This window comes from Notothenia rossii (assembly GCF_949606895.1).
Source record: "Notothenia rossii genome assembly, chromosome: 1".
Classification (NCBI taxonomy): domain Eukaryota; kingdom Metazoa; phylum Chordata; class Actinopteri; order Perciformes; family Nototheniidae; genus Notothenia; species Notothenia rossii.
Genome location: NC_136912.1, coordinates 23667353 through 23682076, shown reverse-complemented (window position 1 = coordinate 23682076; position 14724 = coordinate 23667353). Strand labels below are relative to the sequence as shown.

The window sequence follows — 14724 nt, the reverse complement described above, 5'->3', positions numbered from 1 at the left end:
CCTAACAGGCACAACAGGAACTGACAGGGGCCTCTTTGTGGGCTTGAGAATGAATCAGTTAATACATAAAAGCACTACTGTGTATATTTGATGACAAAACTCTTCAAACAAAAACTGGTCCAGACTAAAGTATTGAAGCCAAACTAGGAGCTCTGTGAGCATACTTATGCACAGTTTTAATTTAAGGTTAATCTTCACTAATTCATTGTTGGGACTTTGACTCAACTCTGAATTATAGTTGTACATTCTGTACCAAAAGTCATAGAAAAATGTAAAGGAAGATGTATGGCATTGCTCTAAAGGAACAGCCCTTTGACATTCATTGTGCATGCTAACATCATGCAGGGAACAGCCAATCAGCTTGCAAAGAGCTGAAGCTAATGTTGTGCAAACATAAATGACAGCATTTAAACACAGCATTTGGATCTATGTGTTTATCATGTTAGATAACAAAAACGTTGCATTACACCCCTTAAACCCAAAAGGGCTTCGTTGGTAGCAAATCCTTAACTTTGACGATCATTGTTAACTATCTCATCCGTCTCTTATCTTCTGTAGGAGAGCAATTTCTAAGGCTAGAGATATTTAAGTGCCCTCTTCCTCCTCTGAGCAGAGATTTAGACATTGAAAGTCCAGGTCTAAAAGGATTATGAACTAATCCACAAAAAGGGCTGATGATGATGTGATGGCATACTCTAGTTTTTTTTCTAGTGTATTCATGATTATTTTTTTGTGTTATGTCTTTAGGTGTTCTGTTTCGCCTGTTTGCAAGACCAACTTCGCCTTGGGGACAAATATCCATTATATTCAAAACCTAATACAAAAATAAACACAAACACAAAATTAGAAAATAATGTTTATAAAGGCAAAACACATTTTATCTTAAGTTTTTGCATGAAAAAACACAAAAAGATTAAAAAAAACATTGATTATATTTGCCAACTTCTCTGCTGTCACATTCCAACCATAACAAACTTCACATAGCCTGCTTTACAAATGTTAATGTTTTAAAGGTGGTCTTGATTTGTGAAGATTATCTTGCCAAAATCCAATGAAAAAAATCCCTCTTTGCTTTATATCGAGGGAACCAGTGTGATAATCAATCATCAATGTGGTCATCGTCAGTGTTGGCCAATAAAAAACAGTCAGGACTCTATGCACATAGGGATTCCCACCATAAGTGTGGTTAATTCTTTGCTCTAGCGAGGAGGAAAGCCCCTATGTGGCCCTCCCCGACCCCTGAACCCTCCCCTGTCTCCTCGGAAATTTGGCCGGTTTCTTTCACGGCCCCTATCTCCGCCTCTTCCTGAATTTGGCCCACCACGTCCCCCTCTAGCTGCTCCGCCCCCACGGTCCGACTTCATCTTAGAAGGGGGAGATTTAGGTCGCAGCCTCTCTATTTCCTCAGTGCAGCCAGATAGGTTGTCATTGACGAAATGTGAGGCGTAGGTCTCTGGGTTGAAGTTACTGTTTGTCAAAGTAGGACCTACAGTTAGCCAGCCTAAAAAGAGAAAAAAACACAAATGCAATAAGAAACTTAAAGCAAACATACAAGCAGATATTACCAAAGAAAGAAAAGTGGTTCAATCTCACCTGGCCTGATGGTTGAGTCTCGTCCAAACAGGTGCAACCTTCTGCGGCCCAAACAGAAATGCTCAATGATATGGAAGATCTCCACAGGCTTCTCAACATTTCCCATCTCAGGCTCCTCAGTGATGATCAAGTCAATGTCCACATTCGCATGGATGAAGTCACCGTCAGTGCTCCTGCGCACTGTTCCTTTGATTCCCATCAGGCAGTGTTCCTGGAGGGAGGATATTGATTTCAGAATCAGAAATCTATTATTCGTCCCACAGACGGAAAATGGTTCGTGTTACAGAAGCAAGGGACAGTGCATATGAAAAGGTACAAAACAAAATAGTAGTCTAACATATTAAGTATAAGTGTGAGAGAGAGAGAGATAATAAAATAGCATTAAAAGGTTAAAAATATATATATGTGGAAAATATACATGAGGAAATACACATTTCCAGTAACAAATATATCATAAAATATAATTAAAACAGGTTTAACTTGGAATTCATCATGGACTTCTTATGATCCCAAAGCAATTAGATGATGTTATATGTACATTAACATATATTTCACATTGCTGTACCTTGGTCCTCTGGAATACTGCCTTCGGGTCCAGCGCCTTGGTTTTGCCTGGGTTGTTCTTATTGGTCTTGATCCAACAGATGTCCTCACACCGCCTAAAGCCCCACTTCCTCAAACACTGAAATGGTTGGAATAAAGGAAGGTATTATGTTAAACTATAACCGTTTCTCAGTGTCGAGTAAAGCTGCTGCAGAGCCACTATTTCAAGTATAATATGTCATCGAGTGGCGCCGAAGGACTGTTTGAATTGCATGTTAAATGCCCAGCATTCGGTGCCACTCAATGACGTAGTATAGTTGAAATAGTGGCTCTGCAGCAGGTATACTCGACATTGAGAAACGGCCTATATGTAACAACAATGAGGGTCATGCAATACCTTTGAAAATGACTGTATCTTAGGCTATTGACATAATCAATACGTTATTGACACAATGCATCCCCGGCACACTAATAAAACATGTTTCAAACAACAAACTGGTTTCCAAACTGATGAAAAGTGCATTAACTAGGCTACATTTCAACATGCCTCGGAGACTTCCCCTGCATTAGCCCTGGATGGTATCCCTGCAGACTGAGTGTTGTTTTCAGTTGTTTGAAAACTGAACTGAACTTGGTGAAATGTATACTTTGAAGGGTTGAGGGGTTAAGTGAACATAAATGGTAACTCAGGAGGTGTATATCACCCAAAATGCAAAACTAACATCTGTTGCTAGATGGCAATAATGCATGCAAGACTCTGGTTGCTTACCATTGTAGAATAATTTAAATCAAATCAAATAAATTCACTATCTGACATGCTTATTAGTTGTTGTAATACATATTAAAGGTGAGTAGAATTACATGTGTAGGTTGAGAATGTCGTTGATAAGTCAATATTCTATTGAAAAAATGCCTGATAAAGTGTAATTGCAGTTAATATGTTCTTATTCTCCTGATGACGTTGTGTGATTCATTTATTTCCTTCATTATCTGTGAATGCAAGGACAAATTGTTGTTTTGCAAGACATCAAAAAACCTGTATAAGTATAGCTACTGTTTGATAATCATCAAACTGAGGCAGCTTGTTACGTTGGGTATTGCAATTATTCAAAGATGGCACCCTTGCCGTATTGAAATGAGTCTACAGGTATCTCATGATCTGTAAAAAGATGAGCCAAAACCTCAACACTTCTTTTCACCTACACATTCCCAAGATGGATCCATATCATGTATGTGATGTAATAACAATGAGGGTGAATGTCGGGAAGTTGAATTACTAATGAAAAGCAGCCTTTCTCTATGATACTCAAGCAATAATGAAGATTCTGAATAATCTGCAAAAAACAGATTTTTATTTATTCCTGGTCTGGCTTGTTGAAATGTTCAATATTCGGTTTAATGACCCTTTGCATTTGTCTTTGGGGAAAACTCATATTTATACAAATATAACAATAGTCTTTATATGAATCACAGTTGTGGAAAAAACAGGTGCTGGTCAAACATTCCTACTCAGGTCAAAACTACAAGAAAATCTATTTCAGGCAAAGTAAACCATGCAGTGATGCTGTGTCGTTGGCAAGCACAATAGGGACATGCGTAATACCAACAATTAACATTCAGCAAAGTAAATATGAGCGTCTTCAAGTTGGGTGTACTTAAATCTGATGTGAACAGACGAACATGGTTTAACAGCTAGTGTCATTCCATTGCACACATATAAAGTTGCCTAATTCAGTTGTCAGGTGCAAACTAGACCAGCAAGTTCCTGAATGATTGGAAGAATGCAATGTTAATAACCTGCATGCCGTAAGTTGTAACACCTTGTGAAAAGGGCATATAAGAAATGAGTGATCATGTTACCATTCTGCCCATGTCCAGGCCTTCACCAGAGCCACACCAGAGAAAGACAAAGGAGCGAAGATCTGATATCTCCTCAATTTCCAGTTTCATGATCTACAACAGCAGAGAAGAGGAAAGAGAGGTGAGGGAACACAATGTTATAATCATCCATCCAGTGGATATATAAATCCCTTTAACACTTCCTTTCCCTGAGGAAGTCCTGTCATGAGAGAACATTTAGCTCTGAAGTTTTCTCATTGGCAGGGACCTTGTGGATCCATGTTGCCCCCTACTGGGAGAGGATATGCATTCTCTTATTATCTGTAATCCCACACAAAATCCTGCACAGGTCTAGTTTTGCACACGGACCCATTACCCCATTTATCTCTGTGTTCTATCTGGACCAGACCCTTTAATAGAGACCCAGAACCAGTGATTAGACACACAGGCTATACAGTCACTCCCTTTATAGTGCTTCATTTTTTTCACTGGGATCTCTGCTCTTAAATCACAAATCCACCTATGGACAGCAACAAATGAAACCAGAATATAATCTCGAATTTTGAACTGAGACAAATACAGAGGGTTTGAGAGGGAGAGAGTAACCGAGAGAAGGGTAGGGAAGGTGGGCTATGCCAGGGAAATGTTTTTGTAAAGTATTTCTAACAGTTTTAATGCAACGCTATGGGTGTGGCTTCATTTTGAAATGGTCGGAAATAATGCTGGCTAAGATGAGATATCCTCCACAGAAAGTACATCTGATATCTTTGTTCTCTTGATATATTATGACTGCTGAAGTGCCCTTTGTCTTGCGCCTGTGGTGTGATGCGGATTCTCAGCTTGATGGTACCATCACTTTAGAAGGGAAAAACTGTTCACATTTACGTTTTTTTAAGCTCCACTGCCCAGATAAGTTTGGCAATGTCTTCAACATTCCCCGTACTTTTTATTGTTTTAAAAAAATATATACATTCACATACTAGCCCTAACTAGGAATGTAACGATATATCGAATATCGCGGTAAATAAATGTCTGACAAAATATATAAATTAATAACTTTATTTTTTTTAATATATATATATATATTTTAAAACCTTTATTCAACCAGATGGTCCCATTGAGATCATCAATCTCTTTTTCAAGGGAGACCTGTCCAACATGGCAGCAAGTAGGTTAGAACATGAACATAAAACAACAGGTAACAAAAAAGTACATCGTATTACAGGGCTTTATGTACATACCTAGAGACATTGACAAGTACCAACAGTGTATTTATATCTCGCCCTGTCAATAAGCCTCACCTTCTTGGCAAAAACTGTATTGTTTTTGAAGTGGTGGAGAGACAATGCACAGTTTGACCCACTGCTGTTACCCATGGCCAAAGCATATCTCTCGGTCCCAGCAACATCAGTACCAAGCAAGAGAGTTTTTTCCACAGCAGGGGATATTGTAAACGCCCAAACATCCCAGCTTCTACCTGTAAATGTGGACAAGCTCATATTCCTAAATTAAAGATAACCTTGATGATGCTGAGTGAGTGAGTTAGTGAGTTATGCGGCTTTCACACCAGCGCTTTTCCCATTCTAGCTCCGTGCTAGAGCTTTTCTGGTTCAGCTCCGGTTTCCCTTTTCTGCTCCCGCTCTGTTCACACCGCCCAGAGCCCGACTGGTGCTACCGCTGCTGCGTCATGACGTCACCGTTTACGTCGCTGACTTGCTCCCAAACAGCGTTACGGCGCTCATTGCAATAACAACGGGGATCTGCGTTGGGTCGATGATCGTTTTGGTTTTAATCATACGAAGCCAAATTAAATTAAATAACGACTTCGCCAACCTTATACTTTTCTCCAGAGTGCCGTGATTCATTGTTTATTAATGTGTTTCAGCGGCATTTACCGACCGCTGCAGTGCTGCTCGTCCACTGGAGTGTATTCTCCCGTTAGCTCCGGGTTAGCTCACACGGCAGCGGCCGCTGTAAAGCATTCACTGTCCGACTGTCACACAAGCAGCTGATACGTATCCCCAGTTCCCCTTAAATCAGTGGTTCCCAACCTGGGGGGCACGCCCCCCTTGGGGGGGTGCCAAAGATCGCAGGGGGGGCACCAGACCTCAGGTGATTTGAGGCCAAATATCATATTTAGACTTTTTTTTTGTGAAGTTAGTAGCTATTATAGGCATAAAAAGACAGAAACGTATAATTATTTCTTTAATAGAAATGTTTCTTCTGCACGTTAAATGTCCAAACCAGGCATTTCTGGATAAGTGCATTTTTGAAAAACATAGTCATTGTCCATGCCGGTTTCAGTTGGATTATTTGTCACAGTTGCACCGATCAGATCGGTCTCCTCCATTTTGTAGATTATTTACGACTTTTTGAATCCACATAAACACATCGGCAAAAATCCGGCTTTGAGCAGGTGTTTTAAACAGTTTAATCTCTTTGCGAGTTGTTTTCACTTGCGCCGTCCTTTAATTTATTCATACAGCGGGAATCCAAATGAATTAATCCTGAGTCCAATGACCATCAAAGTCACTCCAATAGTGCTCCTTAATTACGCTTTCATCCTCCTTTAACTAAATACTTCACATTCATCCAGTTTGTGACAGTAGTTGTAGCATTTTTGAGACTTTTACACTTTAATTACCGCTGTTGTGCCCCCCCTTATATGTGGGGGGGCGCAACTTCCAACAGGAGTCATTTGGGGGGGCTCTTGGGAAAAAAGGTTGGGAACCACTGCCTTAAGTGAATGTGTGGCAGTCTGAATTGACGCTGTTTGGCATCACAACGCTATTATGAAAGTCTCTCTGGTATACAATGGGTGAAGTTAGCATAGCAACCGAAGCTAATCTGACTAACTTGACTACTTGTTGCTATCCTATTGTGGCATAAGCCATGTTCTACAGGCACATTTTACCTTTTCATTATGATTCTACTTGTGATAGTACGACAGCACAACCTGTGCAGCCCATGTATTGATTCCATCCGATAGCTGCTATAATACAAAATAAAACGTCTGCCTGCTCTCCACAATGATCTATAACCAGGGGTGCACACAACTTTCTCAGTGAGGTACTCAAATAAGTACCTTGAGACAGTGTTTGGTACTCCAACTTCTGGTTCCCCTCAAAGTTCCCATGAAGCCCTCTGTATCGCGAATGTGAACGGGGGGGGGGGGGGGGGGTAGTGGAGTATGAAGCCCTCTGTATAGCGAATGTCAATGGGGGGGAGGTGGTGGAGTGCAGAGCTTCGTGACCACAGCGCAGTGCTGCTGTACAGACCGACATTAACAGCAGCCCTGTATGCACACGGGAACCGACTCTGTCGTCCGGTGATCTAACCGCCTTCTGGAAAAGCTTCACAAGTATGTCAGTACGCAAATGCGCTTTGTGACACAAGTGACGGTACGCATTTCAGATTGTTGCCGCGCATGCGTACCTGCGTACCACTTATGTGCACCCCTGTCTATAACAGGGAACGGATGGTCAAAGTAAGGTAAATAAACAGAATCACACGAAGCCTGGTGAGTGTTGCCTGACTTTATAAAGTGTGTTTTTTTTTATAAGTGTGTGGTTGCCTTCTAGTCACTTTGCTCAGCACCACTTCTTGTAGGCAGGCATGACGAGACTCTTCAGTCGACCCATGTTCAGGGGAGGTGGGTTTAGTTTCCTGCACGCCTCGACGTAGAGAGACGTACGCGGCGCCGCCTCTTAGCTCCGGAGTCTTGCTTCTAGACCGACAATTTTTTGGAGCTGGAAACGAACCGGATTCCAGAGCTAAGAGGCGGCGCCGCTGCGGCGTGAAGAGGAAAAACAGGTACTTTTCAGGCTCTAGCTCCGAGCCGGAGCTGAAAACGCGTTGGTGTGAAAGGGGCTTAGAGTTGAGTTACTTGAAAAACTAAAGTGAAACTTGATTTATTCTATTGCACGGTCTAATTATTATATTGTCGACACTTTAAAATACTACTATCCTACTAAAATGATGTACAAATATTTTTTTTTTCTTTTTTTAAATTACAGAAAAAAAGATTCACATTTTTTTTCTTTATTTTTCAATATCGCGATAAATATCGTACCTTGGACTTTTTAATCGCGATATAATCGTACCGTGAGTTTTTGGTATCGTTACATCCCTAGCCCTAACTGCTAAATGCAGATTAGTAACATGCATACTTACATCATCCCAGTTCCAGAACTGTTCAGTGTGGCTGGTGCCTGATTCTCTGTAGTATTCCTCTAGGGGGGGCTCAACCAGAATCACATCAAACTTGCACTTCAAATCCTGCAGGTCAAAGTTCTCCGGTTCAGCCTGGAGGTACCTAAACACAGACACACAAAGACCCTCTCAGTTATAAGAGCAAACCTTCCCAAATAGTTAAGGCCAACTTAGACTTGGTCTTCTTAATTCAACATATGTTCTCTGGGTGTTATCACATTGACATTAAGGTAAATATTTTAAATCACATCATCATTAAACGTACATGGGAGGAGTGTTGGTGGTGGAGATGAGTTCGTCCTTCAGTCTGATCAGCTCCCGAAGCTTTGGGTATTCTTCAAACCGGTCAGCCAGGCCTGAAGCACAGAGGAAAACGAGGTAAGACGCCCACACAAATGTACGCACATAAAGAAACACACAGAAGCACACACTCACCAACATCTCTAATGAAGTTTTGGGGCCGGTGCCCTGTGTCCACAAAGTGCTGACAGTAGTCATTGTGTGGGTTCAAACTCTGAGTACCCTGAAAACAAATAGAAGGAAAAAAGAAAATTAAGAAAAATATATCTGCATAAACAGAGAAACACAATAGGGACATACTGTACGTCACACCAACATACGTCACACCAACAACAACAACAACCATACAGCTGTACATAATCTGGTGTGAACAGATGAACATGGTTTAACAGCGAGTGTCATTCCATTGCACACAAAGTTGCATAATTCCATTGTCAGGTTCATTAAAAAGTCCTGAATGATTGGATGAATGCAATGTAAATATCCTGAATGCCGTAAGTTGTAAAACTTTGTGAAAAGGGCATATAAGATCAATTAAGAAAAATATGTCTGCATAAAGAGAGACAACACCAATATGAATGACAGGATGTGTAATCAAGCCTTTAAATCAGGGGTGGGGAACCTCCGGGCCGTATACGGTCCGCGAGACCATTTGATACGGCCCTCGAGGTAATTCATAAACACACGGGAAAAAAAAGATTATAGAAATCTAGACCGCAAAATAATTAAACAAGCAAGTTTTTCCTAGCCAAGGTCTGGTTCCTTGAACACGACAGCACAAGCCTAACGTGTCATCTCGTGATATATGTCTCGTCTGACAGAGGTGTAGTGCTGAAGGAGAGCACCGGAACGCCGCTCCGGCACTTTAAATGTGGCCATGTTTTATTTTAATGTTAATTATCATTATTATGGTGTTGAAAGTGAGAATTACATAAACCCATTAAAAAGGTTGTATATTTTAATATATACTGTATGTATGGCTGAGTGGTTCAAAGGTACTTGTTTTTTCTTTGCGCAAAAAACAGTAATTGTAGTTAAACATGATAAAAGAACAGAAAACTATCTTCAATTATAAAAATGCAGATTACTAGACCTACAGTATAAGAGACACTTTCTCCCAACTAACACATTGTAAAGAACATCATATACCCGCATTAAATCGCAAATGCGTGGCAAATTATTCAGAAGCTAATAGCATTATCAGCTGGTTGACATAAATAGCAGCTAAATCTAGTTCACCTGTAACGTTTATGGTGTTACGGTAAAGTAATAGGTCCCATTGCGTGCATACTGCACATGGTATGTAAGGGCGGGTGCAATGCATAATAAAAGTAATAAGTAAAAGTATGCGACTTGGAACGCAGCCAGTGTGTCTGTACAAAGAAAGAGAGTAGGTTTTCAAACCTTGAGGAAAGTACTGGAGTCCTTGTACACTTCTTCATACGGGTTGTTTTCATCCGGCTGCTGCACCTCCGGCTCATCCTAACACACAAAAACACAATGAGATTCATACTTTGGTCCATGAACAGAACTTTTATTAGCATGTGTGGGTGGTAGATAAAAATACATTTTAAGAAAAGGGATCATAAAGCAATTTATAAAACGATAGTGGAATCAATATCTTGATAAAGCCACTAAAACTCATATCAAACTAGAGAATGCAATTCCTGAAGAAATTGCTAGTGGGAAATGCTTTATGCTGAAAATGTGACGCTAAACTGCTATGCTGAAATGTAATGTGTAAGAAGAAAGTGGCGAATTTAGATTGAAATTATACATGAACACTGGGGCCTTGAATATGTGATAAGAGAAGAAAATAAAGTAAAAAGGCTTGGAAAAGCAGCAGAATATTTGAACTGCAAACTTCTGAACTAACTTGATGGCGAATGATCTGTCGCCATGGCAACGACATTTGATGACACCCCATACTACGCTTAGATGCGTTGATGGCTGCATCGTTACCAAACCTGTGAAGTTCTGGGCTGTTTGGAGTATTTTCACTGAAGTTATGAGAAAACCGTGCTTCAAGGCGAGCATTGTGTTGCCATGGCAACGGCATTTGAATAAATCTCAAAACTATCCCGAAGATGTCTTCACGGCTGGACTGTTTGCACACTGCTATCTGAAGTCTGCTGCTCTGAGCATGTCAGTTGGAGTGATGACATCATCGTGTTCCATTGCACAGGTGTTTATAGTTGAGCTAACGAGGTGCCTAGACTTCAAAGGCTTCACTGTTCTGAATGAGAGATGAACCTCTTACATGTGAACGTTTTGTGGAAGAACCGTAACAGATATCTGTGAAATTTCAAAACGTGAAGCATGTCAAGGAAGTTGAGTATCTGAAGTGTAATTTTTGTGTAGTTTCGGGTTAATAATGTGGCCTTTTTGGCAGTTTAACTAAAGGTGTGCGGCTGCTGCTGTGAGGAAATATCTGCCTGAAATTACAATGGGCTTTAATGGAGACATGTTGAATGTTTTTGTCACGTCATGCCCTCAAGAGGCACTTTGTTTAATTATTTTGCTTAATTATTTGTAATTTTTCAAGCTACGGGATGTTTTCCTACGTTTGTCATGACAAATTATGTCTCAGGAATGTAGGGTTTGGGAATTATGGCAGTTTTAAAAAAATATATGAAGGCAAATTTCAAACTGTCCTCCGCTCTAACTCTGACATCACGCACTCTGCCTTAACGAGCTGCGCAATGTTAAAGTTCAAATGTTAAAAATGTGATGAATTATGGGATGTATCTCTGGAATTATGAAAGTTATGAATGAGAAAAGTAATAGCCATCGATTCCCGACCGAGCTGAACGTTTTGATGTCTGAACGGAGTTTCTGCGATGTTCAATGCGGGAGAAGAAGCGCGGCAAAATAAGTCGGCGGAATAATACACTTTTCGTGAGTAGAACAGTTAGTTGGAATACTGTTAACGGCATTCCCACTAAATAAATAATGAGAGATTTTTGAGGGAAAAACCAAATGCATATTTAAGGCCTTATAGTCACATTTTTGAGATCGTCACCTTTACGTCAGTCAACTGTACTCTGAGTAAGCGGGGACATTTTCAAACTCTTAGGCCCAATTCCAAATCACACCCTACCAACTCCCACTCCGTGACGGAGTGAACTCTGTGGTGGAGTGACACTCGCAGCTCAACGAGGCTTCCTCCTGTCAGATTGAGGGAGTAAACACAGCGGCAAGCTTTGGGACAAACTCCCCTCTCCGGCAGAAACAGGAAATGCCGTAACTGTATGTAACAACGGTTTCAAATCAGCATCTCTTAGCCAAAAAATGTAAATGAATAACTAAAATAAAACTCCTAACATCTTTCATTGTGTTAATACCTGATGTTTCTAAGCTTCTTAGTTTTTGCAACAGCCTGTATATATACACAACTTTATAATAAAATGCATAGGTATGACTAAACACAGGTATGATCCTAAGTTTAAAAAATATAAGGTTATCATGAGGTTGATAACATCGCAATTTATCAGTGGACGTTTGCAGGAACTGTTTGTAAACAGCGTGTTTCCTGACGGACACACACAGCATTGAGTCTGGTCAGGTAGGGCAGCAGGTGAAGTCAGCTCCGATGCAGACTTGCTGTTTGAGGGCTTGGTAACCCACTTCCCCTCCACACTCGTTGTTTTGGAACAGCACTTAATATGGCGGACCCTCCGCAAGAACTGAGGGGTAGTGTGTAGGGGTAGGGTGTAGGGGGTGGATTGGAATTGGGCCTTAATCTGCCCTCATGTCATCTTCACCCAAAATGTATCAATACTGTGCTTTACATTTTATTACTGGATGTGGATATCGGGTACACACCATTGCACTATATATGCTGCTGCTAATTGGCCATCTTTCAGACTTTTCCACTGGTTGGGTCTATATGGCCTGCGCTCCCAAGATTTTATTCAGATACTGGTTCCTAAAGTAAGAACAGAACTGGGTAAAACAGCTTTTAAATATGCTGCCCCCACAGCTTAGAATAATGTACAGACGGAGCTGAAACAGTCAGATTTGATCATTATGGGGGAATTTGAGTCCATCTTAAAAGGGCAGAGAACAAGACACCAAGCACTCACAACAAGCACAACACTCACATATCTCACAACGCTCGTATATCCTAAAATTGAAGTAGTTTTAAAGTTTGCCAGTTTTTAATGGTTTCTTTTATGTTACATATTTGACTGGCTAATGTGCCATTTGTGTTTTACAGCTGTATTTGTCTGTGTTTTATCTGTTGTAACTTTGTTCATGCTGCCCTTCTTGGCCAGGTCACTCTTGTAAAAGAGATTTTAATCTCAATGAGTTATTTTACCTGGTTAAATAAAGGATATATATATATATATATAAAATGAAACTGTTCACAATAAGGTTTTACAATAACCTCAAGTTTTGAATGTGATAGATCCTACATTTTAAAACGCATGGAGACAACAGAAAAATGTTTGCAGCATCTTGAGAGATCACAGTTGTGGTTGGTGGCAAAAAATATAACTTTTTCTATCTGGTTCTGTTGTCTCCTTCTCGTATTTAGGAAACGTGGTGTTATAGTAAAGCTAAGTGTGTACATTTGTTTAGAAAAGTACAATATTAATCAGATTTATAATCATATGATAGGGTGGATGCTTCTTTAACCCATGTAGATTCCTAATGCTCACCTTTGGTTCTTCAACATCTTCTTCTGTGTCCTCTCCCTCCGTCAGGGCCTTCCTTTTGGAAGGTACGACTAAACTGTCAAATGAAGCCCTGCAAGACACAAATAATCTGAGATCCATTCCAAGATACTTTGCCACATTAATGCACAACACCCACATTTTATCACTGACGATAACAAAGCAAAACGTCTAAGCAAGCGGGACAAACATATAAAAATACTTTAAAGAAAATGAGGAGGACTGTTGTGTGTGAGTGAGTGAATACAATATGATCAGTGTGTGCATAAATGCATTATCAGATCAAACAAAACTTTAAAAAGGCTATAGGCAGCTACTCTGTCTCGTGTTTTGTGTTATTCATGCCATTAAAATCCATTTGTAAATTAAATGAACTAACTCTTATGCTTACAACTGCACACCTAATGTATTATTTCTATTGTTACTAACCTGTTCGCCAGGATTTTGTTCAAACCGTTTTTGATCATAGCTTACCTGCATGTCTCTCTTGTCTCCTCGATTTCTTTTAGTTCATCTTTGCTGTTTAAGACAGCTCCGATGCTGTCTGCACTTTCCGCTCCCAACTGGGGTTAGAGAAAAAGGAGAAAGTCATTCATTTATGTCCTTTATTATAAAATGCATTGTTTTGCTCAGAGTTGTCTCTCAGCATGTTACTGCTTTTGTGTAGCAGCAGCTTCAACAACTTCTTTAAAGTAAAGTTGTATTTTATCTAACATCATTTTCATTATAGTCTGACTACTATATCTACAACAATAGCTTAACATATTGATACAATTAATTAACATTCAATGTTTCAGGGATGTTATTTATGCCTGGAGTCTACTCGATGGCGAACAATGTAAATGCGGAGATAACTCAGCTATGTTATCTTCCCTTGTGCATGTATTGGTGCCACATGGCTCTTTCCTTGTTCACCACGTTTTCAAAAATGCGTAATTTAAACAACATGTTGTGATCTAGCAGCTCCATAGATGGTCAACAGATACCATTATAGCTTCAGTTAGATTACTTGTGAACTATTAGCTAACATGACATGCTAACATCACCAAGAGGCTCCACTTGCCTGTTGAGCTAAAAGCTCGCGTCTACGTTTTTGTTTCTCGCGAATCTCTTGCAGTCGACTGTTCATTTTCTTCACTTTGTATAGTTTCTAATTAACTATCAACCACATTTGCTCGTTGATACACACAGTTAAAGTTGATTATCAAGCTATTATGGTAGCCAACAATCGGCCAATGTGTAATAGCCGCTAAAAAATAACAATGGGTGCACTCGTTATGGTCCCCGGGACGCTCCGGTTTGTCACTGCCTTGGTGTACACCCGAGAGCAAGCAGCTAAAATAAGGCATTAAAGACATCTGTGAGTGGCTGTTGCCTTGCATTTTATACTGAGGCGTTTATTTTGTATACGGTGCTGGCAGTCCACTTTCATTGCGTCAATTTGGTTAACCGACTAACGCTATTTATCCAGTGCCGACTCCGTCAAACCACTTACGGCGTACGCCGGTCAACATTAGGAGTGAACACTTTTGTGATCGAATGGATGCTGCGTGATGAT

The 14724-nt window shown here is 40.2% G+C and overlaps 1 protein-coding gene across 1 annotated transcript; it reads right to left on the bottom strand.

The window, feature by feature from the left end:
* Window positions 1-843: 843 nt before the first annotated feature.
* Window positions 844-14441, bottom strand: mettl14 (methyltransferase 14, N6-adenosine-methyltransferase non-catalytic subunit). Its single transcript, XM_079668764.1, has 11 exons — window positions 14230-14441; window positions 13641-13729; window positions 13152-13239; window positions 9892-9969; window positions 8623-8710; window positions 8453-8543; window positions 8149-8290; window positions 3997-4089; window positions 2159-2275; window positions 1594-1804; window positions 844-1501 (listed from the first exon to the last, which is right to left on the bottom strand). Exons 1-11 carry the CDS (start codon window positions 14293-14295, stop codon window positions 1200-1202), a joined length of 1365 nt encoding a protein of 454 aa, XP_079524890.1. The 5' UTR covers window positions 14296-14441; the 3' UTR covers window positions 844-1199.
* Between the last annotated feature and the right edge of the window lie 283 nt (window positions 14442-14724).